Source organism: Salvia splendens, chromosome 9 (assembly GCF_004379255.2).
Source record: "Salvia splendens isolate huo1 chromosome 9, SspV2, whole genome shotgun sequence".
In the NCBI taxonomy this organism is placed as follows: domain Eukaryota; kingdom Viridiplantae; phylum Streptophyta; class Magnoliopsida; order Lamiales; family Lamiaceae; genus Salvia; species Salvia splendens.
Window position 1 is genome coordinate 13,747,799 of NC_056040.1, and position 27,542 is coordinate 13,775,340.

The 27,542-nt window shown below is 39.2% G+C and overlaps 3 protein-coding genes and 1 long non-coding RNA gene across 4 annotated transcripts; 2 read left to right on the plus strand and 2 right to left on the minus strand.

Annotated features, from left to right (window-relative positions):
* The first annotated feature begins 2,516 nt into the window (after window positions 1–2,516).
* On the plus strand, window positions 2,517–6,904 carry LOC121747831. The gene is made up of 5 exons (XM_042141964.1): window positions 2,517–3,033; window positions 5,061–5,111; window positions 5,405–5,467; window positions 5,571–5,639; window positions 6,150–6,904. Exons 1-5 carry the CDS (start codon window positions 2,719–2,721, stop codon window positions 6,399–6,401), a joined length of 750 nt encoding a protein of 249 aa, XP_041997898.1. The 5' UTR covers window positions 2,517–2,718; the 3' UTR covers window positions 6,402–6,904.
* Window positions 6,905–8,835: 1,931 nt separating this feature from the next.
* LOC121747792 (ethylene-responsive transcription factor ERF084-like) lies at window positions 8,836–9,671 on the minus strand. Its single transcript, XM_042141915.1, has one exon. It carries the CDS (start codon window positions 9,632–9,634, stop codon window positions 9,047–9,049), a length of 588 nt encoding a protein of 195 aa, XP_041997849.1. The 5' UTR covers window positions 9,635–9,671; the 3' UTR covers window positions 8,836–9,046.
* Window positions 9,672–22,265: 12,594 nt separating this feature from the next.
* On the plus strand, window positions 22,266–22,991 carry LOC121747244. The gene is made up of 2 exons (XR_006039161.1): window positions 22,266–22,562; window positions 22,661–22,991. It is a non-coding gene; the product is annotated as an uncharacterized LOC121747244 (long non-coding RNA).
* On the minus strand, window positions 22,943–27,280 carry LOC121747242 (BRAP2 RING ZnF UBP domain-containing protein 2-like). Its single transcript, XM_042141247.1, has 12 exons — window positions 27,013–27,280; window positions 26,286–26,401; window positions 26,085–26,193; window positions 25,891–26,005; window positions 25,593–25,690; window positions 25,086–25,192; window positions 24,739–24,970; window positions 24,586–24,639; window positions 24,194–24,343; window positions 23,993–24,057; window positions 23,430–23,484; window positions 22,943–23,297 (listed from the first exon to the last, which is right to left on the minus strand). The coding sequence occupies exons 1-12, from the start codon at window positions 27,223–27,225 to the stop codon at window positions 23,133–23,135; spliced, it is 1,479 nt and encodes a 492-aa protein (XP_041997181.1). The 5' UTR covers window positions 27,226–27,280; the 3' UTR covers window positions 22,943–23,132.
* Window positions 27,281–27,542: the final 262 nt, after the last annotated feature.

The following is a 27,542-nucleotide window of genomic DNA, read 5'->3' on the forward strand; positions in this document are numbered from 1 at the left end:
CGAAAAGAAATTGCAATTGCAATTTTGAGCTGGTGTTTAATAACTGCTCAAACTCAGAATGATGGATTGAGCAAATAGTGATGCTAACTATGTTGATAGAATCATCTTCAAAAATCAATTGCTTATGTTTTGCATTTCGGTTTATCAATGAATCCACATCTCGATTGAAATGTCTCAACTAGTATTTCAGAATATAGTCACATATTATCAATTTTGCAATATTTGATAAGGAGCTCACTAATTATCTTATAACGGTGAATTTCTTCTTATGGTCGTGATGAAATAAGCTTATTTTTTAAATTCCCGTATGTGGTTGTTGCCACAGTCGATTTTTGCCGCAATCGATATTCACGTTGTCGGAGCCATTTGCCTTGGGATCGAAGAGATTTTCATAACCACGATAGATCCATTCAGAATAAGAGTGATGTGTTTTGTAAACAAGAGTGAAGTAAAATCAGAATAAGAGTGATGTGTTTTGTAAAGAAGAGTGAAGCAAAATCAAAATAAGAGTGATGTGTTTTGTAAACAAGTGAAGTAAAATCAGAATAAGAGTGATGTGTTTTGTAAACAAGAGTGAAGTAAAATCACAATAAGAGTGATGCGTTTTGTAAACAAGAGTGAAGTAAAATCAGAATAAGAGTGATGTGTTTTGTAAACAAGAGTGAAGTAAAATCACAATAAGGGTGATGTGTTTTGTAAACAAGAGTGAAGTAAAATCAGAATAAGAGTGATGTGTTTTGTTAACAAGAGTGAAGTAAAATCAGAATAAGAGTGATGTGTTTAGTAAACAAGAGTGAAGTAAAATCAGAATAAGAGTGATGTGTTTTCTAAACAAGGGTGAAGTAAAATCATAATAAGAGTGATGCGTTTTGTAAACAAGAGTGAAGTAAAATCAGAATAAGAGTGATGCGTTTTGTAAACAAGAGTGAAGTAAAATCATAATAAGAGTGATGCGTTTTGTAAACAAGAGTGAAGTAAAATCACAATAAGGGTGATGTGTTTTGTAAACAAGAGTGAAGTAAAATCAGAATAAGAGTGATGTGTTTTGTAAACAATAGTGAAGTAAAATCAGAATAAGAGTGATGTGTTTTGTAAACAAGAGTGAAGTAAAATCAGAATAAGAGTGATGTGTTTTGTAAACCAGAGTGAAGTAAAATCAGAATAAGAGTGATGTGTTTTTTGTAAACAAGAGTGAAGTAAAATCAGAATAAGAGTGATGTATTTTGTAAACAAGAGTGAAGTAAAATCAGAATAAGAGTGATTGTTAATTTTTAGCTATTTATATATTGAAAGCATCACATGTTTAGTGAATCTCAAGTCTCCACTGACCAAAACCTACAGTCTTTCCCTCTCTCACTCTCTCTTCTTCACTCACCTATCATCTCTCTCACTCACGTTTTCCGGCGAATAAATCGTCCAATCCGGCGATACAAAGCTCAATTTCTACAACATATGATTCGAAGAGAATGACGAGTCATCTTCGGCGCTCGATTTCGCCATGTCACTGTCGTCGTGCTCAGACTGCTTCTCCGACCTCCTCTGCGGCATGGCCTCCAGTAGTATTATCTCCTCCGGTGGAGGATATTTCTCGCCGGAATACTCATCGAACTTCGATTCTCAGGCATCAGACGCCATGCTAGTACAAGTAGACCTAGGGTTGCTACCAATTCACAATTTCATTTGATTGAAATTGCAAGCGATATCTCGTCTTCCTTATATTCACACAGTGGAGTACTATATTAAACAATCACAAACATTTGTTTCATTTGTCCAGACGTAAATTGGATTATTCCTCGCAGCAGCAACAATCAAATTCTAAAAAACTAACGCATTCAATCAAAACAATGCAACGACTTTAAGATCAAAGGAGATTTGATCGGATATTTGGAAGGAGAAAGAAAGGAAACCGCAGATTTAAATTTCATGATGTAATTTTCAAAAATACCCTTGGCCTATTTTATATTATTAAAAAAATAATATTTGTTCTATTAAGATGTGTGGTTGAGATTTGTTCTCTAGTTATACACTTAAGATTAGTTATACATTGATCACTACTATATATATATATATATATATATATATATATATATATATATATATATATATATAAGGGATGTATTCATTTTCTTTTTGTATCTTTTGTTCTTTATTCTTTTTAATCTCAGCCCCACGATTTTGTCATCCGACGGTTAGATTAGTGTCACATGTCATTTAATAATGCAGATTTTCAATTGAATATTACACACCGACTAATAATGCACCATTATAGTTTAATAATGCAGATTTTTAGTTAAATAATGCACACCGACTAATAATGCATCATTATAGTGTAATAATGCAGATCATCTGGACCGTTGATGAATGAGATCTAACGGCTCGTTGATGAATGAGATCTAACGACTCATATTAAGAAGAATAAAAGATCTAAGGGATGAATAGGAGAATAACGATCTCATATATATATATAATTAAAAATGAACAAACGAAGAAAAATCATCACTCCATCCATACACACAGTCACACACCGGGCGCTTTCAATTTCAACGCCCCCCCCCACACACACACTCATGTCATATCTCTGCTCCTCATCTATATAGATATATATACCATTAATTAATTCTTTATATATAAATATATACCTCGCCCTCGGATTTTCTTTGTCACCACAATTCCATATTTTCCAATTTCCATCTCTCTCTCTCTCTAAAGTAAAGCAGCATGGGTGGCGCCGACGAGGAGTGGGTCAAAGCCGCCATGACCGACGACACGATGGTGGTGGAGCTCCTGGTGCGCCTCCACGCCTCCGAGCCGTCGCCTCCGCCCGCCTTGGAGTGGCCCGTCCGCCAGCGCCGGTCAAGGCCCGCCGCCACCAGGAAGCCAGCTCAGAGCCAGCGAGCTAGCCCTAGCACGCCGCTCTGGTGGACCGGCGGCGGCACATCCCTCAGCGGCGGATCTGGCGGAGCCGGCGGTGGCGGCTCTGAGGAGTCCAGCCGGCCACACACCCTGAAACTCTCCACCGACGCGAGATCTAAGGTTTGTATACGATGCCGATGATGCATCGCCGTCCGCGCATTGCTAAATGGTTTGAATTCCTAATACTGTATGTCCAGTTTACCGGCAGCCGGCGGCGATTGGCTGCGGTTTCGGTATTTATTAAAGGAGGAGTAGTGTGTCGTCGTGGCAGTTGCCATTCGGTGGGTTTAGTAAATTGACCGCGCTACCCCTGTGGAATACGGTTATTTACTGCCACGCTTCTGGAATAAGTCAGAACGACTTTGATTCCCATTGTTGGCTTCTTCCCACTTCACCTGTCACCGTTTTTTCGGTTTCGGAAATTGACAAGTGTGCCCATCGGGGGTACTTTTGTCATTTCATTCTCCTCCCGGTGCCGGTTCTTTCACCGGTCAGGATCCCATCTTTTGGACTCTTCCCCATTTCATCTTCTCTTTTTTGGATTTTTCAGAAAATGATCAAAATAGGCATCGTTGTTAAACTTGCATTTCCAATTTTAACGCGTGACGCCCACACGAAGATTGAACTCTCCTCCAATTTTTCACCTCGCCTCATTATTATGCCTGTCGTCGGATCGGAACACCTTGATCATGTCCATGAATTTACTAAAATGACCCTCTACCTTAAGGGGCAGTTCCGTCAATTTCGCACCTTTTTACTGTCTATTTTTAAGGGTTTGTGCGGATCGATCGATTGCGATTTGAAATAGTTGTTGTTGTTGTTGTTATCTTACTCCATTTGATTGAGGGTGTCTGTGTTTACTATTTAGAGTCAGCAATTTTCTCTGGTCAAATGATTAATTAGGCTTCGGTTAGCAAAGTTACGGATGAGGGGCATATCGGTCAATTCGGGTGATTGGGGGGGGTACCCCACCCCCTTGTTAAGCGGTGGCGTGTTTTCGTGGCAAATAGGTCTGCGTTTGAAGTTTGGTGAGAGCGTTGTTAGTGGTTGTGCACTTTATGTAAAAAAGCCCTTTTTTTATAAGTAAAATTAGGGGAAAGGGGGTTGCAATTTGGTGCGGCGGGAGCATTGTGTCCATTTCAGACCTTCTTGTCTTTTTACAGCCAATCATTTTATGCCAATTGTACTGGGAAAGCGAACTTCCCGAGGCACCACCACACAACTGTACTTTGTGTCATGTCTCTTTTATTTGCCGCCTCCAATTTTAAATATTTATTCTACAATAAATATTTTCTTGAAAACAAACTAAACTACCTACTATACTATAGTTATTTCTCGTGGAAATCATGGCTCCACATTGAATATAAACTTGAATCTTTATGTTGTCTGGAAAACACTATGTGTGAAAAGTATGAATTGGTGTAGAAAAATTGTAAGAAGATGGATGATATGGATGGGTTTAGGTTTGTGGTTGGGGGTTTGTGTGTGTTTAGATAAGTAGTTAGTTAGTTCGCCGGTTTCAGATTCTGTTAGCTTATACTGGAATAGAAAATCAAAGTATTGAACTAGACTTGTTGGGTACTGGTTTCTCTTCAACTTCACTCCCACATTCAACTTTGCAATTATTTTTCTATAAGTAAAGTATATGACCAAAATCATAAAATGGGCATATGTTTAGGACTAGTTTTATTTTGGCATTTACTCTTTTTCTATTATAGGAGTATCATATTTCTTCCTCCTATTTTCTTGGTTGTAGATCTGTTTAGTAGTTTGACGGCTGGCGTGCTGAGTTGAGCATTGAGCTATAAAAAACTTAGCCATCTCGGCTAAAGTTGACGCATTAGGTTTGTCGAACAATATGATGTATGTTTCCCCCTTCTGTGCACTAGCTCGGAGGTCATTGAGTTGTACTGTTATTCCATTACTTTTTACCAACAAGTAAAGGTTATTTCCGATACTCATCTGTTTTGGAATGGGTAAAAATATTTTGGATTACTTGCGATTCGAGTCAATATCCTTGTTTGTTTAGGATATTTCCATCTTTACCTGTCCTTTGATTCTTGTTCATCATATGTGCTGAATATCTGTATCCAGTCATCAGCAATCTTTAATTTTGAACTGATTGTTTTGTGTTGTGTCTTTTGCAGCTTAATGGCGATAGTGGCAAAGCCATCTCAAAGAGGTCAAGAAAGAAGAAGGTAAACATATTGGGTTTCATTAATCTGTAAAAGGGAATGCAGTGACTAAACCTGCATCTTCCTGTCAAATGATTTGCCTACACAACATGAGCTACCATAAATGTTAAAACTCCATGGCAAGAAACAGCCTTGGTTTATGCGCGTCTTCACTTTTTGATACGATTACATGTTCCATTTACTAGTACATGCATATTGTATTAATTGTGGACACATGGAACAATATGTGAATCAATAATAGTGCCGGCCCTTCTGTGTGGCTCTAACCAATTTACTTTTTCCCCTGTTGTTCACAGACCTTAACGGAACTAAAAGACGAAGAGAACTCATTGCTAAAGGAGAGAAGAAACTTGAAGAGAGTAAGTACTTAGTACCCAACTTAGTCCCCATGATTGAGATTTAAAATTTTTGTTGATGTTTGTTTCTCAATGCTCACATCTGCCCCCATTATTCGCTTCTCAGGATATTGCTGCTTTATGCGTTAATTTGGAGAAACAAATAGCTAAAAATGAGAACTTGAAGAGAATAAAGGTGCATCTACATTCTTCACCTATTCAATCCTCGTCTCTGTCTACTGTTAACCTGTTATGTTGGTTCATTGTGTTTTCGGTGATTTCTGCTTCTTAAACTTGAGCTGAACCTATCAATCTATGACCTTGTGCAACCAAACAGATCATTCACGTATAACTTTTTAAGTTTGTTGTCGTTATGAGACAGAATTCCAGATGTCATGTTGGTGACTCCGACTGTTGAAGTTCAATTTATTCCCATATCCCTTTCTGTCTTTTTGAGAAAAAGCTCTAACATCCCTCCCCTTCTCTCCTAATGTTTTTATTCAACATCTTGAGAGCTCAAAAACTATTCCAACTACGTTTTTGACAAGTTAATATTAACATATGTAGGTTTCAAAATTGCATAGTTTTTGCATCTAACACGTTCCATTTATTAAAAAATGAAACTCATTCTTGAATCTTGTATTTGTCTCAGACAGCATTAACTGTTTTCTTATTTCAAAAAATTAACGTCCCTTTGCCTATGCAGATCGAGTTGCAACCCCTACTTGATAGAGAAACGGCATCTTCAACCAAGGAACCAGTTTCAGACAACCAGCTGCATCCAGCCGGTCCCGCCATTACGCCACCACTAATCTCAGACAAAGCAGCGGCGCTACACTCAAATGACTGCCCGACATCACCTATTAAAGATGCCACAACTACTCATGCTTTTATGCTTCCTGATCTAAACATGCCCTTCGAGGATGCTTGCCCTGATATAGTCTGCAGTGTCAGCTAAACCGGACGGTTAGATTATACTCCCCTACTAAGCCAGACAAAAAAACATAACAAGTGACATCTATACTGAATAAGGGCTAACCTTGACAAAGTGTAATGTAACTGTATGATAGTGCCAATCAACCAATACATGTTTGACCGAAGTGTGTTGTTGTAGTTAGGATCAATTCTTTTTTTTGTTTACTTATGTATGAAGAGAAGGCCTGAGGTTAAGTTTAAATCACAAGTCTTGTTATCGAGCCATTTTTTTGGTTCTGTAATTTCCTTATCTGCTGCGTAGAGCATACCCGTCCCCTGTTCAGGGACGTTTGGAGATGAGATGTAAACATCTCATGTAATAGTTAGATGTACATAGGTTGTCTTTTCTAGGGAAGACTTTGGAGCAGTTTACTCACATATGTTGTCTTTACTTATGAGATTGTAGCCCTCTTGAAGCATATTTTAGATCCAAGAGAGAGATATTGGACACATGAATATTTTCAGTGCAGCTCTTTTTTTACTCAACTTTTTATATCCAATGGTTCACAAATATGTAGGAAAAGTACATGATACTCTCTCTCTAGATTTTGTTTGTCAATGCCATGATACTGAGATATATAGTTGACTCAACAAATCATTTGTGTTCACAATTTAGACCTACATAAAACTACAAAATGAAAAATGAGGACTTGTGAAAATCTTGGTTTTGTGGATGGATTAAACAAGTATACATATGGCCTGACTTTGCTCAATATGTTAATTTGATGAAATCCATATTTTTCTTTATCAACATTAAACTTGTATGATACCGTGTTGTGGGTATGACAATTAACAATGTATTCCAATACACCAATTCATTATACAATTTATACTACTTCAATTCAACCAAAATTTAAACAATTTACACAAGATCATGAAAATCCAAGATAATCCTGAAATGAGTGTATTGCCCAATGGAAACTCCGATTAATTCCTCCCCACCCGTACCTCATTGCACGCTCCGGCTTTAGCTAAAAGCACCCGGAGTGGTGCCAGACTAGCGAACGAGACTCGGCTCTAGGGAGGGCTGCCGCACGCTGAGTGTACTATAAAAATCTGTTTTTTTACCTTTTTATTTTCTCTTATTTCCTTTGCTCCTTGTTTATTTTCCGTAATTCATAATCGATTTTGATCAATATTCTTTTTTATGTTTTGAGTGGGTTAATTATTTGAGTTGACAGTGATTATTGTGTGATTATAATTGGCTGCTTATGCTCATGTACAATCAGTTCCAAATTATGCATTGTTCGTACATAACCAGTTAACCACTATGTTTAACTTAAACAAGTAGGCCACATATCTGCATGCATGTCATTTACGCATAAACAAAAAAATTCTTGTTAAAATAGAAATTGGGAGTGTGACTTAAAAAAATGAATATCTGCAACTTTACAAAAAAAAATTGGTTCTTCTCCTTTAATTTGTTATATTCTCAACAATGAAAAACTAATCCACTAACCCTTGTTGGTAAATGATAGTGCATGTGTTCCATCAGTTTTGTCACACGAAGCTCTGATCTCTGATTTAGTTGGGTAAAGTTGAGCTCTTTTAGTCAATTATTACACATTAACTCCAAGTAAATATAGATTAAATATTAATTCGAACGAAAGAAGCATGACATAGTACGCATATTTCAATAAAACAAAATACTGCTGCATAACACTTTAAAAAACAACAAATTCACTGACGGATTTCAGTCGGTAATTCCAATTTTTCCGTCGTTAAGTGTTACCACAAATTATCAACGAAAATTTTGTTGGTAACTTATTTAGCTACAGACTATGAAAATTCTGTCGATAATTGCCGAGGGATTGACCATAGTCAGTAACAATTTTTTTTTGTAGTGTATATCCATGCAAATACATGGCAAATGATCTTCTTTTAGGTTAAATTATCTACTTACAATAATACTTATACTCTCTCCATTCACCCAAAAATAATTTCATTTTATCATTTTAAAATGTCTAAAAAAATAATTTCATTTTAAAATGAAAATTTTCTCTCATTTTTATCTATTTTTTCTCATTCTCTTCTTATTTTTTCTCTTTACTGTTTTATTCCAATTTCTATTTAAAACTTGTACCATCCATAAATGTGATTATTTTTCATAAACGGAGATAGTATTTTCCTTTTTTTTTCTAGAAATATATCCAATACTAAAACTGATCTACACACAAATCACAGTAGTTTATGACATATTTTTGTCCTCAAACGAAAATAAACAGTCGACTAGGCTCGATCTGATTAAACTATAGTAGTAGTACTAAAATTATGAAAAAAACAACCCTTGAATATATACTCATGAGTACACTAGCTAGCTAGGCCAACGCCATAAAACAGACATACCTTACAAACTCTGGAAATTCAGTAGGCAAACACGAACAACACTGCAATGGAGTAATAATGCAAATCCCTAGTGAAGTTTCATTGAAACGTGTCGACCACATTTTCGTGATTATATTACAACCTGCATGAGATCATATACATACTTACCACAACCCACTCCTACATAATAACATGATAATCCCTACTAATTAAAGAAATTACTTAGGAAGGAAAATTAATTAGTAGAGGTTTAATTTAAGTTAGGGAAAAGGGGGTTGGAGTTTTTACATAGAGCATGATTAATTAAGAAACCCTTGTTTTTTTGCTGAAACCTCCATTTTCGAGCTCCAAACCAACGTCGTCGTCTTCTGTAGCATCATCGGCGAAATTAGGGCTGAATAGATGAGCAGCACTCGTTACCACCGAGCATTTCCCTCTACCGTTACCCCTAATTTTCCGATCAGAGCAAGAGCTTGACTGCGATTGCGATTGCGACGGCGATGGCAGGATTGGAGGAATCTGGAAATTGGTCCTCGCCGCGGAGCCTTTCATCCGCCTGGCCGCGGCGTCGTAGGCGCGGGCTGCCTCCTCCGCCGTGTCGAAGGTGCCGAGCCAGTGGCGGCAGCGGCCTATGCGGTCGCGTATCTCGGCCGACCACCTCCCCCATGGGCGCCTCCTCACTCCTCGATAACTACTGCCCTTTCTCTGAATACTAATACTGTCTCCCTCTAATTTCCTCTCTCCAAAGAGGACTCTCTCTCCAACAACCGCTGCGATCCCTTCCAGAGCAGGGGGCTTCCGACCGTCAAACTCCGAGCATGAGGAAGAATGAAAGTGCAAGTCATTATGGTCTAGGCCGTTCTCGGACAGATCAAAATTGCCGTTTTTCATCTTTTTAAAAAAGATTAGTTTTCTTGTTTTGGAGTTGTGGTAGAGATTTCAAAGAAGGATATTAGAACTGGAAAGTGTGGTAGTGGTATTAATAGGTGTGTGTGAATAATATTTTAACTAAAGAACTGAGTGAATATCACAATATTTAATGTACTTAAAATTCTACCTAATTTTTTTCAAAAATAATCTTATTGAAAAACATCTTATCAACTAATCCATGTCAATAAATAGGACTGTAGTCTTTCAAGTAAATAAATCGTTTCTCTTAAGCATAAGATTTTTAAAAATAGTAGTACTATTATTTAAAGAATTAAATGGGAAAGGAGAAAGGAAGTAAAATAAAGAAGTTAAGCAAAGAATAAAGTAAGAGAAAATAAAAATAATTAGTGTTTTTTTTTACTTAAAATGACTCAACTTAGATGAGTTATCCAAAAAAATTAAAATCGAGTGCAATGCGATATTTGACCATTTTTCAACTTAGATGAGTTACTCCTATAATATTTTTGTCTGAGCGCATATTTGACCATTTTTCAAATTTGATGAGTTCAATTTGAAATATTTTTGTTACATGCATGAGCATTTAATTATAAAAACAACGATTTATAGATTAATCGGGGTACCAGTACAGTACTACTACTACTACTACAGTAGGAAGTTGGAAAGATGAGTTACTTACGTAATAAACCAAAGAAATATTGCGACATTTTATTTTGCTTTTATAATAATTGTCATGAGCGTAATATCAGATGAAATTTATTGGAGAAGATATTGAAAAAGTGTAAAAGATTTGTGTTGATGGGACAATGGCATTTAGTAGGAAGATTGCATGCTTGGCAGACGGGATATACTTCTCTTTTTAATGACAGAAATGCATCACCCATTTTTCAATCACTTAATTTTCAATCACCTATACAAATTTATTAGTCCTTTCGTTCTATATAGTAGTAGAGACGTTTCTTTTTTTACACGTGATTTAATAAAAATTATTCTAATTAATTAAGTTAAGGTGGAGAGGGGAAGAGAAAATTAAGTAAGAGAGTAGAGTAAGTGAGAAGATATGTGTTGACTTTTATAAAAAAAAAGGAAATAACTCCACTACTATGAAACGTACAAAAATGACAAAATAACATAGTAGTGGAGTAGTTAATAATACTCCATCCATCCATAATAGGAGTCTCATTTGGGGTGAGCACGATTTTTAAAAAATATAAACAATTGTGGATTCAAAAGTTAGTGGAATTTGAAGTCCATTTTTATATTGATTTTATAATAGAATGTGAGTAAATTGAGTTAGTAGAATGTGAAACTTACTTAACGTTTAATTTATGGTAAAAGTGAAATGTAACTCTTATTGTGGAATTAACCGAAATGGCAAAATGTAATTCTTATTGTGAGATGGAGGGAGTATGTGTTCTTGGATCATCTCGATTCTCCAATAGTACTTTAAAATTTAAAATACTTATTTTAAATTACTTATTTTTGAATTTACACCAAAACAAATCTAAATCGCCTATTTTGTGTAGTATAAAAATGTAGATAGATAATATTCTTTCAAGTTTGAATTTGGTGTAAATGATGGAATAAAATCACTATTTTATATAACATTTACACTAAAATATGTTTAAGTTTGGTGTAAATGAGGGTAGACGTTCTTAAAACATCACCAATAATGCCCTACAATCCGAAATAGAATAAAAAAAAATAGCTCCAATGATACCTTAAAAAAAATCACTGTTTCACATTTTGATTTATAGCATTCAAATTTGAATGTTATCGTAATATGCTTTAATTTAAAAGAATTTTAATTTAAATTTGAATTATATCATAATATGCTCTAATTTGAAAATTGTGTACATTTTTATTTAATAAATTATTTATTTAATATAGAAATATGCTTAATGTATTATAATTTTATGTTTTTGTAATTTAAATAAAATATACTCTTTCCATCCCATAAAAATAAGGACATTTTTCATTTTAGGATGTCCGATAAAAATAATCCCTTCCATTTTTGATAACTTTCTAAGGTGGGTTTCATTCTCCACTAACAATACTAGTATAAATTCTATAATTACCTTTTCTTTCTATTTCTCTTACTTTTTCAATTGCGCATTATTTCTTGTGTTATTCCAAAGGTTCATATTTTTATGGGACGGAAGAGTACTAGAATAATTGAAAAGTATAAAAAGTGAGTAAAATATTCTTTAAATTTGAGTGTAATAGTAGTAGTATAAACAACTAAAGTATAATTATTACTCTTATTTAATATTCCTTCCGTTCCACTTTAGTTTGGTACGAGTTTTAAAAAAATGTATAGAAAAATTGGTGAAAAAGGTCAGTGAGATGTGTGGCCTATTACCTTTTATGGAATATTCTAACCAGAACTCCTAATGTGGGACATCCAAAAAATGGTAAACCAGGACTGCTAAAGTGGGACTGAGGCTCAGAGGGTAATATTTACTGAAAAAGGACTGAGGCCTGAGAGAGTATAATATTTACTGAAAAATGAGTATAATTAAATTTGTATTTGTTGTAAAGAGTTGGAGACTGCCCTCCAAAATATCGACTTTATAGTTTATACTCTCATACCAACTGATGGGGTACGTACTAAACAAGCCCAATAGCAGTGACGGCCCATCAGCCCAAAGCCCAAGGAAGAGTATCAGTTCGGCATTACCAAAGAGTTCGGCCCCAGCCTACAGCTCGGTAAAAGCCGACCAATCAAGCTCTACTCTCAGATCGGCAAAAGCTGCTCGGCAATAGTTCCGCAGTTCGGTCTCAGTATTCGACCGAACTGGGAGATAGTGGACTCATGCAGAACCTCCACGACCTCCACTACACGATCTATTTAGTGGTGTCAACTCATGCAGGATCTCATGCAGGATAGCGGACCAAACAAAGAGATAGTGGACCCATGCAGGATCTCATGACCTCCACGACATCCACTACCAAGTTAGTGGTGATGCAAGCCACGACCTAGTTAGTGGTGATGCAAGCCACGATCTTAGTTCAATGTATAAATAGAACTTAGATCAGATAGACTAAAAAAAGAGAGCTCTCTAGACATCAAATATCATATAGCAAGTCTGTATTTGTAAGCTGAAAACCAGATCAAGCAATACAATCTTGCCCTCCTTTCTTCCCGTGGACGTAGATTTACCTCAGTAAATCGAACCACGTAATTCCTTGTGTCGTGATCTATATTTTCTTTTACCCGCATTTATTACTATCAAAAATTCATCCAACCATCACTGGCGCCGTCTGTGGGAAACAGAGAACCAAATTTGTGATAAAGCGAATTTTTGACCCTTTTTCCACCCCAAAAAAAAAAAATGCATACCAGATCACGTAACACCCATAATACCGTTCGTGATAACCACGAGGAAGCTAGTCCATCCCGCAGGTCTGGAAAACAGCCTCGGGAGAAATCTACTTCCAGTTCTCACGGAGAAGGAACAAGCCGCTCAAAGACTCATCGCCCCGAGTCTTCCCAGCAGCCCGATTTGAACGAGGCTGTCAAGTTGTTTTTGGCCGAGAAGCAGGAAGAGTTCTTAATTTTCCTGCAAAAGGGCCAAAAGCCGGAGACTAAAACGGTGGATTCTCCCTCCTCATCCAGACATGAAAGTCACTACCGCAGTAGTGCCGTGTCTTCCAGGAAGAAGAATCCTCAACCCCGACATGTTCCTGTTCCTCCTCGGTACCGGAATCACAGGAGAACTCCATCTCCTCCATACCGAAGAGATGTCGGGTTCGCCATGTACGGAGCATTGAAGACTCCGTTCTCGGACGATATCACCCGAACTCCCTTGCCACAGAACTACCGAACTCCGTCGATGACTTATGACGGGTTAGTGAATCCTCATGACTTCCTGGGACGCTATCAGTATAACATGGCGAACCAGGGTCTCAATGAGGTCCATATGTGCAAGCTGTTTCCCGAGCTGCTTATCGGGAACGCAAGAAGGTGGTTCGATAGCCTCCCCCAAGGCAGCATTAGATCTTACCGAGATCTAATGGATGCTTTCCACAGGAGGTTCTTTCAGAAAGCGGAAGCCCGAATCACTTCGGCTCAGCTGCTTTCTATACGTCAAGGTCGCGACGAAAAGATCAGCGACTTTATGACGAGATTCCACAAGGAATGCCTACAAGTAGATGATCTCAATGATCTACTTGTCATTTCGGCATTCCAAAATGGAATCCTGCCCGGAGCTCTCTACAGAAAGCTCGTGGAATGCAGTCCGCAAACAGCTCAAGAGATGTGGGACATTGCGGACCAGTTCTCCCGTGCCGATGAGGCAGACCGTCGCAAACGGTCTTTAGACAGCTCATCCCGAGGAGACAGGAGGAAGCCCGATCATAGCGATCAGGGACATCCTCGCCGAACTCCTTTTGGCGATCAGGGACATCCTCGCCGAACTCCTTTTGAAAGGATTCAAAGGACTCCGGTGCAAGACCGATTAGGGCCACGTCTCAATCCTGAGAAGCCGTCCGCTCAGTTCGTACCATTGAACAAGCCAAAGGACAATGGGTAGAAAATCTCCCTCAAGTCCTATGGTCCTACCGAACTACACCCAAAACCTCCAACGGTGAAACTCCGTACAGTCTAGTGTACGGCACTGAAGCCGTGATTCCGGTTGAGATCGGCGTACCCAGTCCCCGAACTCTAAATTTCTCCTCAGAAATGAATGATGACGGACTGAGAGCCGAACTAGATCTGGCCGAAGAAAGAAGAGAATTGGCCTGCATAAAAGCAGCCAAGTACAAGGAGCAAGTAGCCCGGTATTATAACCAAAGGGTGAAAAAGCTACAATTTCAAGTGGGAGATCTCGTCTTGAGAAACAACGAAGTAAGCCGAGCAGAAAAGCTGGGCAAACTCGAACCCACATGGGAAGGTCCATATCGGGTGTCAGAAGTCCTCGGCAAAGGGTCTTACAAATTGACTCACATGTCAGGAGAACAAGTACCCCGAACATGGTACATTTCCAACCTCAAGAAGTTCCATTTGTAAGAGACAGTCCGGTCAGTCAGTCTTGTGTCTAGTTCGGTCCTAGGGGTATGTGCTTTCTTTGTTTTTTACTTGTTTTTCGTCTTTTTTATTTGTCTTTATGTGCGTTTTGTCTGTCTATGTGCGTGTCGTCTCTTACAAATGTTACTGAGGTATCTTGTTCTTCGAAGGCTGATCCCCTTTTTAGAACATATATAAGCCAACGATTGTGAGTCCAAGCTTCTAAGGAGGATACAAGACCACAATTCAGCTTAAGAAACAAGCAGTTCGTCTGAAACGAACTGCAACAAAGGGAAAGTCCGATCCACGCGATAAAACTCGCCGAATTAGGACAAGGGAAAGTCCGATCCCCAAGTTAGGACAAGGGAAAGTCCGATCCGAGCGATAAAACTCGCCAAATTAGGACACAAGCTTAGTCCGGTCAAAGAAATTTACTTCATAAGACCAAAGACGAGTCCGGTCAAAGAAGTTTACTTCATAAGACCAAAGACGAGTCCGGTCAAAGAAGTTTATTTCATAAGACCGAGGACCAAGTCCGGTCAAAGAAATTTACTTCATAAGACCAAAGACGAGTCCGGTCAAAGAAGTTTACTTCATAAGACCAAAGACGAGTCCGGTCAAAGAAGTTTATTTCATAAGACCGAGGACCAAGTCCGGTCAAAGAAGTTTACTTCATAAGACCAAAGACGAGTCCGGTCAAAGAAGCTTACTTCATAAGACCGAGGACGAGTCCGGTCAAAGAAGTTTACTTCATAAGACCGAGGACGAGCACAATGAAATTTTTTCGCTGAGCTGTAAATACGCAGTGATAGAAGCGAAATGAAGATTTCATTTATTAAAACTTGTTCGGCATATAATTCTGCTGCCCTACGAGAAGGCGTTACGCCATTACAAAGGACTATTCTACTGTCCATGGTTGCTAAAGTTGAGCCATCTATTCACAAAATCCTCGTGAAGCCGAGTTCGGTCATTCCGGGCAGCTGAAGAATAAGCAGGTTGACGAGATGCTCTAATCGACCTACCGCCTCTTCCCTGAGCCCGGGAAGCTCTAGCACCTCGGCGGCGAAGAGTCTCTTCACGAATCATTTGCCGATCTTGCTCACTCATAGTCACCGCTCCTCTGCGAACTTCAGTCCGTCCTCGTCTTGACGTTTCCGGTTGCTCCTGAGTTCGTTGCTGATTTGGAGTAGGATTTTGAGCAAGTGGATCAGAGGTTTGAGCTGGAGTGTGAGCATCTGTTGGCGGGAAATGCCTAAGGAATCTCTCGATTGAAGGACGCCGGGAAAGAACGATGTCGTACCGAGAAGCCCAGCGCCGCAATGATTTCACAACTTGTTGGCAAGCCGAGCTCTCCAGCGCATTGTTCCTCCGGAGTACATGAAGCTCCTCCCACAGTTCATCAACTTGATTCTGAACTTCAGATATGCTCATTCCCCCGCGTCCGCAGATGAAATCCTCATACGCAGTCCTCTCAGCGATGGCAGTATTCAGCTCGGCCTCCAGATCTTTCTTTTCGGACTCTAAGTCCTTATTGTCGGCCTCCAGCTTCACTAAACAAGCCAAGAGTTCGTCATTCTTCATCTGGTCAGCTATGGCTTTTTTCTCAGCTTCGTCTAAAGCGGAAGAGTACAGCCGCTTCCAGTGAAGTACCTCCAGCTCCTTAAGAGTTAAGAATACAAAGCAGCTATGTCAGTTCGGCATTTCAGTTTACTGAGCAGGTAGTAAACCACAACAGGAGTAAAAGAGAGTACGAAAAGCTATACGAAGACACAAGTGTAGAAAGAAGAATTTTTTCATTCATAAGAAAAAAATTTTTACACAAGGAGGGCTTCAAGGCCATTTTACAAGAAGGAAAAAACTAAACTAAGAGAAGGGAGACGAAATCATACTCCGCCAGCTTCGTCTCCGGCTCCTCGGTGAGGTTCAGCTTCCTTCTCCTTGTCTGCCTCAGCTTCAGCCTCGGCCTCCCTGCTCCCCCCAGCCTGCTCGGTGCCCCCATCACCGATCAGCAGCACCTCTTGCTCGGCCTGCCTGTCTCCGGTCTGCTGATCAAGCTGCTCGGTCTCACCCTCTCCGTGGAAAATTGGAGCGGGTGAAACTGGCCCTAAGGAGGCAAAGATAGCCTCCATATTCTCGTCCCGGTCAGCTCGGCAACTACGAACTCGGTCAGCAGAAAGCAGGACCGAGGACGAAGCAAGCTCCTCAAGGAGCGGCAGACTCTGGAGACGAGCTGCTATCTCTCGGCCGTACAGCGGCAGGACGACTTCGGGCCCCTGCTCGGCATTATCGGTCATCAGTTTCAGCAGATCACCGACAAAGGCCGAAAATTGATTGCTCAGAAAGAGTTTCTCCGCGAAAGCACGGAGAACCTCCCCTTGGGCAACCACGGCGGCAGCATCCCTCCGTTTCGTCTGCTCTCGCTGGATGACGAGCTGGTTTTTGGCAAACTGGGCTTCATCCTGGGCCGAGATCCTAGCAGCTCTGGCCTTCTCAAAGTCTGCCTTAGCCTGTTCGGCCTGGTGACGAGCAGCCGCCAACTTCCTCTGCATCTCAGCATAGTCGCTGGACGCTTTAGAGAGTTCGACTGCGACGAGCTTGCTGAGCATGCTATTCCTCTGAAAATGGAAAAATGAAAGAGTCAACAGAGGGGCCACCAAAAAAACATAGGAAAGAAGCAAAGCCAAAGAATCAAGAAGAGAAGTTACCTCAGCAAAGTCCGTTGGCCATGCAAAAGGCTCACAGACATGCTCCGAAGGGGGCGCCAAGACGATGTCTCTCTCCGGCGCTCTTGGGGGCTTCTGGGTCTTCCCCTTCCCCTTTGCCGAAGTGGACTCCGGCTTTTTTGGATCCGAAGAAGAGGTCTTCTGCCTCTTCGGATTCTTCTCGGCATCAGGCGCCGAGCTGGTAGCCTTCTGTTTCTCCGGCTCCTTAAGCTCGGAGGATTTGCGGCTAATCTTATTTAGCAAGTTCACTGCCAAAAAGCAAGAAAGCAAGGTTAGTTTTCGCCACAAAAGCAGTAAGGCACAAAAAAGAAGTCCTCACCCTCAGTCTCTTCGTCCGAAGACGAGGAGTCGAACACGAAGTCGCCCTTGACGAGCTCAGACTCCAGGTACTGCTTCCTAATCATAGGAATCTTATTGAGCTCGCCCTCGAGCTCGTTCAACGGTTCTAACCGAGGATGAGAAATCACGGACTTCGGCCCTCTCCAGGGAAAGCCCGGAGCCGCTGTCCTATTATAAAAAAAGAAACGATGTTGCCACTTTGGCCACTTGGTTTTGCAGAAGGCCCTAAAAGGCTGTAAAGGGATCAAGTAAAACCAAGATCCTTTTCTCTTAAACTGGAAAAAATTAAGGATTGCCCTCAGAGACAGATCCTTATCTAGCCTACGCAGTTCGGCAGCAAAGGCCGATAAGTGCCTCCAAGAATTCGGAGTCACCTGACCTAAAGGGAGTTGGAAAAAATCAAGCAGCTCTACAAAGGCAGGGGGAAGAGGGAAACGAAGCCCGCATTCCAAGCCGGCTTCATAAACGGTGGCGTAACCCTCCGGCGGCGAGTCAGCCCTATGAAGGTCGTCGGGAATCGCAACCTTCCCCCCAGGAAAAAAATATTTTTCGTGTAGGGATATCACAGTATCCTTACTCAAGATGCTATGAAAATACTCTATGGTCTTCTCCCCGGATTCTTTCCGGCTAGAAGACTCCTTACCCCCTTTCCTACCGCTACCTGACTCAGAAGAAGAAGAAGAAGACATGGTTCTTACTCTTTGAAAGTCTGAAGAAATTCTGAAGAAATTCTTGAAAGCGGAAGGAAATTTTTACGCAAAAGAGAGAGAATGCAGAAGAAGCAATAGCAAAAGTGTTCAAATGATGAAGAAAGGACGTATTTATCAGATTCGGAGAAGATTTCAAAATCATCGCACCGTTTCGAATCCCACCTTTTCAGGATTCAACGGCCGGATTTTACTGTCGCATTTAATGCAGTCACGCGCAAGGCACGTCCCCTAACGTCAGCCTCCCCCGTACCTTTATCCAGAATGCCGAAGTGACTCGCTTCGCCGAAGTGATTCACTTCGCTTTTCGGGGGGGGTAGTGATGGGGTACGTACTAAACAAGCCCAATAGCAGTGACGGCCCATCAGCCCAAAGCCCAAGGAAGAGTATCAGTTCGGCATTACCAAAGAGTTTGGCCCCAGCCTACAGCTCGGTAAAAGCCGACCAATCAAGCTCTACTCTCAGATCGGCAAAAGCTGCTCGGCAATAGTTCCGCAGTTCGGTCTCAGTATTCGACCGAACTGGGAGATAGTGGACTCATGCAGAACCTCCACGACCTCCACTACACGATCTATTTAGTGGTGTCAACTCATGCAGGATCTCATGCAGGATAGCGGACCAAACAAAGAGATAGTGGACCCATGCAGGATCTCATGACCTCCACGACATCCACTACCAAGTTAGTGGTGATGCAAGCCACGACCTAGTTAGTGGTGATGCAAGCCACGATCTTAGTTCAATGTATAAATAGAACTTAGATCAGATAGACTAAAAAAAGAGAGCTCTCTAGACATCAAATATCATATAGCAAGTCTGTATTTGTAAGCTGAAAACCAGATCAAGCAATACAATCTTGCCCTCCTTTCTTCCCGTGGACGTAGATTTACCTCAGTAAATCGAACCACGTAATTCCTTGTGTCGTGATCTATATTTTCTTTTACCCGCATTTATTACTATCAAAAATTCGTCCAACCATCACCAACCAATCCATTTAAGCTAAAACATTAGTGGTCAATTTATATCGGCCACCATTTAAGTGGGTATTTAATTAGGTTAATGGCACAACATGGTGCGCAGATTTGACAGTGTTAGTAATGGCAGAGTATATAGATTTTAAGATGGCAGTGTTGTGTTGATGATGACACTGTAATCTTTTGGAGTGAAGTGAAAGGGACCTTTTGATGGTCTTTTGCTTGTAGATCTTCCCAACTAAATATTTTTCCAACTTTCAATCAAATTTTAAGTACTGCGTAGATAAACCCACATGGATATTTCTCTGGAATTTTATAGACATTGAGTATTTGATAATGATTTTCAGATCGTCCAAGAGCCTTTAGAAGTATACTACTAGTATTACCCTTCTTCTAATTAGTACTAGTATAATCTTTGATCAATATATATTATTACTCTCATTCTTTAATATTTTTTCATTAAATTAATTTATGAATAAATAAAAATACAAATATTTTACTAAAACAACTAATCCAAATTATATATAATTAAAATAAAAGTACTACATAATTGAACTAAATAATTAAAATAATTAAATTACATAATTAAAAACAATCGAGAGGATCGAAGCGTCACCGATTTCTTTTCTTCAGGTAGATTACATAATTGACAACATTATCTTATGCACATGGAATTTGTACAAAAAGATATGCAAAACAAACAAGGAGTCTATCCAGTTTTAAGTGGCCAATATAAACTTTGACAAAAAACATGCTAAATGGAGTATTTTTCTATAGACTTTTCCTATATGTGATTTATGTACAAAAGGGTAATGATAATGTGGTGGTTGATGATTGATCTTGAATTAAGGATGCAAATGCTTTCTATTTGTACATGGTCATGATCTTGCGTCTATCTTTGTTGCTTGCGAGAAATGTTCTTTTAAGAAATTTTTGGGTTCCATTTTAAAGAGAATAGAATGTGTATTTTAAAGAGAATAGAATGTGTTTGATTAGGTCTTCTTGTAGCTGAATGTGGGTTTAGGTATCGCGCATTGTGTTCCTTGTCTCGATCCTCTGGCCAACCGTCGTATGCTCACCTCGGCGTGGGGGAGACCTCGCTGTTGAGCTTCCGGCTTCATCCTCGTCGTAGAAGCTAGCCGCCCTCGGCCCTTCGTCGGCTATAATCATGTTGTGTAAGATAATACACGTGAACATGATGTCGGTGATATTATTCACGTACCACAGGCGAGCCGGGGCCTTCACAATGTTGAATCGGGCTTGAAGGATCCCAAAGGCTCTTTCGACGTCTTTCCGCGCGGACTCTTGACGCTGCGCAAAAAGAACCCGTCTCAGGTCGTGCGGGTTGCTGAAGTAATCTACCGAAAACCGCGGCTGGTCGGCAAAGTAGTCGGCAACAAGCCTTTCGTTGGCTCCCTCCCGGTCCCGATGGATGTAGCGGCGAGTTGATCTAGTTCGTTGAGAAGGAGGAGCGGGGGTATTCGCCGCGACATATGCTTCGTAAGCGGCATGATGTTGTTCGTAGTATTCTTGTTCTTCGCGCTCCGCTTCCGCCATGAGATGGGTGAAATCCATTTGAGGTTTTGAGTGAGGGATGAATGTGTTGATAGTTTGTATGAGAATTATGAATGAGAGGTGAATGAGAGGTGAATGAGAGATGATTTGATGTGATAAATGGATGATGAATGTGTGTATTTATAGATGATTTTGGGGGGGGAAATAAAAAAAATCCAAAAAATTCAGAAAAACGGGCAAAAAAAACGGCAATATTTTTGGGATTTGGAAAATAATTTTTTTTATCATTATTTATAATTAAATAACGAATTTTAAATAAAAAAATATTCAAAGGCAACGGCTATGCCGTTGCCCAATCGCGTGCCGCCACGTCACCTGCTCGCTGGCACGGCGCGAGCGCAGTGGCGGCGAGACACGTCCATGCCAGCAGCGCGAAAGGACCCGGGTTATGGTGCCACCGTTGCGGATGCTCTGAATCAATGGATTTTGTGCAAGGTTTGCCAACATCTCAAAGGGGGATCATGGATAGTATTTTTGCGATGATAGATAGGTTTTCTAAGATGAGTCATTTCATTTTCCACAAAAATACCAATGATGCTAAGGATATAGCCGACATTTTCTATAAGTAGATTCTAAAGGTAAAAGGGATTTCGTATTTGGGTTCGGGTAGTGGGCCTAAAATAAATGGGCTACAAATAATATTACAAATATCATCACTATAATTTCTGGCCCGTAACCGTTAAATCTTTTAAATACTATTGAAAACTGCATCAAATGTTAATATCGAAAAATGTATCATTGTGTTTTTTTGGGTAATATATCTGTTTATGACGTTATAACTACCAATAGAAATATCGCATACTCCTCGTTCCCTTAAAAATAGTAGTAATTATTTTCATTTTAGTACGTTCTTAAAAATATGAACTTTCTATTTAAGAATTTTTTTTTCTCTTTAATAAAGTGTAGCTCATTTTTCACTAACAATACTTTAATCATATTTTTTCTATCTTTCATGCACTTTAACAATTGTGCATTAAAAACCTGTACTATTTCAAAAGTTCATATTTTTAAGGGACGAATGAATTACAATTATCCCAGAAAAATATATTGGAGTTATTTCCTTTCCTTGATCTCTAGGAAAACTTAGATTTCATATCTGCATGAACAATTCATTCGTTAATATTCCCAACAACCTACTACACCAATATACTCTATTTCCAAGATCTTGGTAATTATGTAGCTATTTTACAATAACCGCATTTATCACACCCCCAACTACAACTATTAAATGGAGGTGTGACCATATAAATAGTGCAGAAGCATTACCTACAACAACCAAAAACCTCAACGATGCCTCTAAACATCCTTGAACAAAGCAGCTTCTTGTACGAGTCGAATTGGACAGCGGAGATTGATGCACTACTGCTGACTACTGTTGTGCGTATGAAAAAATTGGAGTGGTATTATTATTCCTATGGAATTTTTACTTGAAGCTCAGCTTGACCATTGGTTTGCATTTCACTCCCTTCCAACTTTATGGGCGGCTACAGATGTTGGAGCGTCGTTACCTGACTTTCAAAAAGGTGGTGGCCGTTCCCGGTACTTTCTGGGACGTCTGCTCAAACACTGTTACGGCACCCGGACAATGTTTGGAGCCACATTTTCGAGGTAGGTTTATTCATGCTAGTTCGAAAACATTGTGGATTCCATTTATCTGAATTTTGTAAGAGAATGAAGGCACTAACCACTTTGTTAATTATTTGTAGTTGAATCCCTTGGCAAGAGCCCACTACCACAAAGGCGTGCCCGAGTTTTGACAGTCGGTTATTTTCTTTCGGTCTGGACCTGGATGAGATCAAGCCCAAGATTAAGAAGGTCATCATAATTTCCGACAAACCTTGAGCTTGAAGATGCACTACTAGATAAATTATCTTTAGGATTTCTTATTTAACTTGTGTAAACTCCTATAATTAATCACCATTTAGATAGGTGTAGCTTTGGAGAAAATCATATTTGGATGAAGGTAACTGTGGCCTCGGAGAGGAGTGTTTTGTTTTCTTCAGTTTAAATTATCCTAGCTGGTTATTTCTTCAAAAACATCCATCCCCACCAATCCAGTCTCTCATATGCACTATTTGCTTCCTACTTATTTGCGATATCTATAGAAAACAATCAAAAGTGAGTTATGTGCAGAAATGATGTTTCACTTGCTGATTTGAACAAGCAGCATCTAAGCAATCACTTCTTTTTTCTTCGATTATTCGTCTTTTTGGTCCGTCTGCTACCACTTTCAGAAGATGTCTCTGCAACTACTGCCTCCGAGTTGCTATCGGTTGGCTCATCTGAAACTGCTGAATGTTGCGCTGAGTTCTGAGTTTCAAGGCATGCCATCAAGCTTCTCAACTGCAAGTGCATAATAAGCAAGGAAGTCTGGTCATTAAGTGGTTTACTTTTCTCTCTCTTTTGAGATATACTACTATTAACTACTGTACTTAGCTAAAGTAACAAGACTAAAGCAATTGAAATGAAGCATACCTGCTCCTCCAACACTTCAATTCTTTTGTCCTTTACTTGCAAAAGTTTCTTCTCCCTGGCATATATTTTCTTTTAAAAACAACTTCCAAAGCATATGGACAGAAAACAAAAACATATACAAAAGGCTCGTGGTAAGAATTTAGATGGGCGACTAGTCTTTGTAGGAAATACTGGGAGCAGTATGGTGCTTATGGAAAAAATTGCCAGTAGGTGACAGATGTACTGCAGTTTCTGGAACTTTTGTAAATCAACGTGAATCACCAGTTCCTAGGTCTAACAAAGTTAAGGAAGTGATGAAGGCTACAAAATAAAAATGACTAGTTTAGATCTTTCTTCTTTTTGTCTCATTATGTGGAAGTGGAACTAGTGTTTCTTAATTAGTTGCAACATAATAATCCTCCAAATACAAGTCAAGTGATAATTCAAGCGAGCAAATGCAGTGATGAAGTGGGAGTGCTTTTCTTAGATGCATTTGAAGGAAAACCCGCTATCACTCAGAATTGACCAAAAATCAGGTTAATCATTTTCGACGTATTTCATATATTGCATGAAGGAAATGTTACCTTCGTTCGGTCTCCTCTATCTTAGATTCCCAAATGCTTTGGTTTCTTAGAAGATTATCATTGATCTGAACGGGAAAAATCACTAGGAGTAAGATGAGAGGTGATCTTAATAAACAACTCATCTGCATTTGCTTTTGTTAATATGTCATCAAATTAAAATATGATACTAGATACACAAGGATAGATGTCAAAATTACCCACCTCGTCAAGAAATCTCTTTTGTTCAATGCCTTTATCAAGCTTCTTTTGCAATTTCAGCAGTTTTGTGTTTTCGCTCAAAGCCTTTTCAATAGCTAAGGAAGATTCTCTTTCAGTGTCTTCTTCAACTTCTTGCAGTAATGACTCAAAATACTGAGACCAAGGTGAAAAGTGTTAGAAGAGTAAGTGGATATGCAACATCCCACAATGGAAACAGTAGGCTGGATATTTGATAGACCAAAACATTTGTTTTGCAGCATGCTAAATCCACGAATGCACGCCTCGAATGTAATTTAGTAGTAAATCAATTCTCACTTTGAGAATTGAGATAAAAATATCTAATGAGTTTCACTGGAAAATAAAACCATGCCGCTTAGAAAGAGGAGAAGACTCACATTTTTCTGGCTTTCAAGTTGAGAAGTAAGAAGCTCATTGTACTCGCTCTTTATCTGCATCATGAATAATATAATCATGGAGAAACTAAAAACTGTCAAATGGATAAGATAAAGATTAAACAAGAGTCTAAATGTAAAAGTTATGAAAGTTACATATTCAACTTCATCACCCAAAGTGTCATTCTGTCCCGCAGACTTACTCGAACCATCATAATGCCGGGCACAGTGGTGATTTAGCTCAACCAATTTTCCATCGGTTTTAGATTGTATCAATCGGTGAACATAATTGTCACCAGCATAGTCCCACACACGTTGTGTTTCCAGTTCAAGGGAATAGCAGTGTTCAGTTTCTTTCCAGTGACCGATGGCATGCCCTTCCCTATACCTATAACACAATACATGCATCAGAAAATATCAAACTTTCTGGTCAAGAGTCATAAATCAATATACGTGTATACATTAGGAAATAGAGTCCCTTCAATGGAAAACAAACTTAGTACCTCCCACAGCCAACAAAACCACAAATAAGACACATCCAAAGATTTTCTGAAGTTTGACAAACATAACATACTGATTTCTCAGGCTGTTGCTGGCAGTACCGGCATACCTGTTCAAGTCACAATCAGTGACATTAGTCTAGATCCAAGTCACAAAGCTGTCCACAGCTTGAATGTGATTAGCACCACATAAATTAAAATAGAGCACATTCTCCCCCATATACTCCATTAAATACCATGTGCTTATTATGTCTACCCACACTTAGTTAATTACGAAAGTAAATTAATTCACAATTTCACATGATCTAAAAATGCTTTGAATTGTGATGTTTCATCCCACAGGATACAAGTTTGTCTTAAACTCAACTCACACACCTAATCCCAGAAGCACCTACCAACAGTTAAATAGATATATAATCAAACAACAGAATTGTTCCCTCCACTTCTATAGATACTTAGGCACGACAATCATAAATCCTATAACTTCACGGTAGGATCATTAGCACCCACCGGACAAGAAGAATCAGTCCATTTAGACATACAAGAGCAGTGAAAGGAGTGGTTACAGATTGTAGTGAGAATCCCATCAGTATCTTGGTCTAGTCTCTCTGCAGCCATTGGAAAGTGGTGTAAACCATAGTCAGAATCAATAGCTTCAAAGATTAGCCAAATCATTCACAAAACCGTTAAAGCTATGACAGTTTCAGATTACATATGTTACAAATCTTAAGATTTTGGATGCCAATTCCCTCTAGTATTGCAAGTAAACATCTACATCTTATCCATAATGATGTTTGAAAAACAGTACCAAGACAAACTGGACAAGTAGGCAGCTCTGTAAAGCTTGCAGAGGAAGGTTGTGAGTGCTCAATTGACCCAGTATATTGTATATCTACAGTGAAGAACATGCGGCAGGTCTCCTCCTGCATACAAGGAAATAAAAAGGTTAACGATATGGAGCACGACACAGGAATACACAACCATGAGGGGGGGGGGGATCACCTCAAGTGATGAAAAACACTTTCCATTGTACTGCTTGTAAAAATAATCTGCATTTTTTTGATCATCAAGCCTGATCAACACACTGTAGCGATCCTCCAATCCTTCAGTCCTGCATTAGCACAGACAGACTAGATCATCAGTGGAAAGCAATAGGTCAATTCCTCCCCTACAAAACCAAACAATCTGCCATTATCAACCAACCTCACAATTCGCATTTCCAACATGTTCTGAATAAATGGACCACAGAACTGACAGAAATCAGCATAGGTAGTGTGATTGGGGACCCCAACTACACATATAAGAGGATTTCTCTCAACCTGAAAGACATTAAAAAAGTTAAATGTAGGTGCAAAACTTTCAAAGCAACAACAAGACAAAAGGAAAAATGAGGTATAGGGAGACACATTTGTGTTTTATCTTTACACAATATCCATGAAACAATCATCTTTTGATTCTAACATAAAGTTCTACTAATCGTACAAACAAATTTCCATACTGAAAGTGTTGTTTTTTATAAGTGAATTAAACATAAGGTTGGCCTACAAATATGAGTGCAGTGTACATGTCATCATGTAGAATTCAATAATTTCAATAAAAACGAGGAAATTTACACTAATGAAGGACTAACATCAGCTAGCTATAAACAAATTACTACTATTTTTAATGATCACATCTCTATACCAGTATTGTTTCAGTTCGTCCATACCTATCCATTCGCATTTCGCAGTATCATTATCATAATCATAATCATAATCATAATCATAATCATAATCATAATCTTAAGCAGTAGATAACATTGCAAAAACTATCTCCACAACACAAATACAATAAGGCCATAACTCAATTTTCAGCAGACTAGGCAGCGATTAGTTCAAAAATGGTTACTAGGCAACGATTAATCTTGATTCTAAGAATCAAGTCTGTTTACCGGAAGTTGGTCGGATGATGCGTCGTTTTTGAAGAGATGCATAACGCCTGTGATCTCTTCGATTCTAGGGTTTCCAGAAGAGAAATTCAACGCCTGAGCAGTTGCAGACCAGGAGGGATCTCCGGTCAAGTCCACATCTTCCGTCGATCGGAACAAATCCTCCGCCGGAGCTCCGGTGGCGGCGCTCGAACTCGTTGAAGTCTTCTCCAGCATTTTTGCTTGCGTGTCAATTTCGCGGAAATGGAAGATTGCCTCTCTACTTGTGGAATCAAAATTAATTTATATCAATATATACAACAAAGACACGTGTATTAAACCAATAAAGAAATTATAATTCGATTATTGAAAATTCGGCCGGAGTTAATTTATTATTGTATATATTAAAGTCAATAAATTTGAATTACAGTAACCCCCGTCAAATGAGAAACGCATTCATTTATACCAACGATATAAATACATTTACAATTCGCCAATTTAATTTACTTAATAAACCCCTTTAAATTGTTTGAATAACCATCGAATCACACAAA

What these genes read in the sequence shown, in the direction of transcription:
- LOC121747831 (XM_042141964.1), top strand. Translation starts at nt 2,719, where the DNA reads ATGGGTGGCGCCGACGAGGAGTGGGTCAAAGCCGCCATGACCGACGAC. An exon ending in AGAGGTCAAGAAAGAAGAAG is followed by an intron (nt 5,112 to 5,404) that starts GTAAACATATTG and finishes TGTTGTTCACAG; the next exon opens with ACCTTAACGGAACTAAAAGA. An exon ending in AGAGAAGAAACTTGAAGAGA is followed by an intron (nt 5,468 to 5,570) that starts GTAAGTACTTAG and finishes TTCGCTTCTCAG; the next exon opens with GATATTGCTGCTTTATGCGT.
- LOC121747792 (XM_042141915.1), bottom strand. Translation starts at nt 9,634, where the DNA reads ATGAAAAACGGCAATTTTGATCTGTCCGAGAACGGCCTAGACCATAAT.
- LOC121747242 (XM_042141247.1), bottom strand. Translation starts at nt 27,225, where the DNA reads ATGCTGGAGAAGACTTCAACGAGTTCGAGCGCCGCCACCGGAGCTCCG. An exon ending in AACTTGAAAGCCAGAAAAAT is followed by an intron (nt 24,344 to 24,585) that starts GTGAGTCTTCTC and finishes CCTTGGTCTCAG; the next exon opens with TATTTTGAGTCATTACTGCA. An exon ending in TTGAAGTGTTGGAGGAGCAG is followed by an intron (nt 23,298 to 23,429) that starts GTATGCTTCATT and finishes ATGCACTTGCAG; the next exon opens with TTGAGAAGCTTGATGGCATG.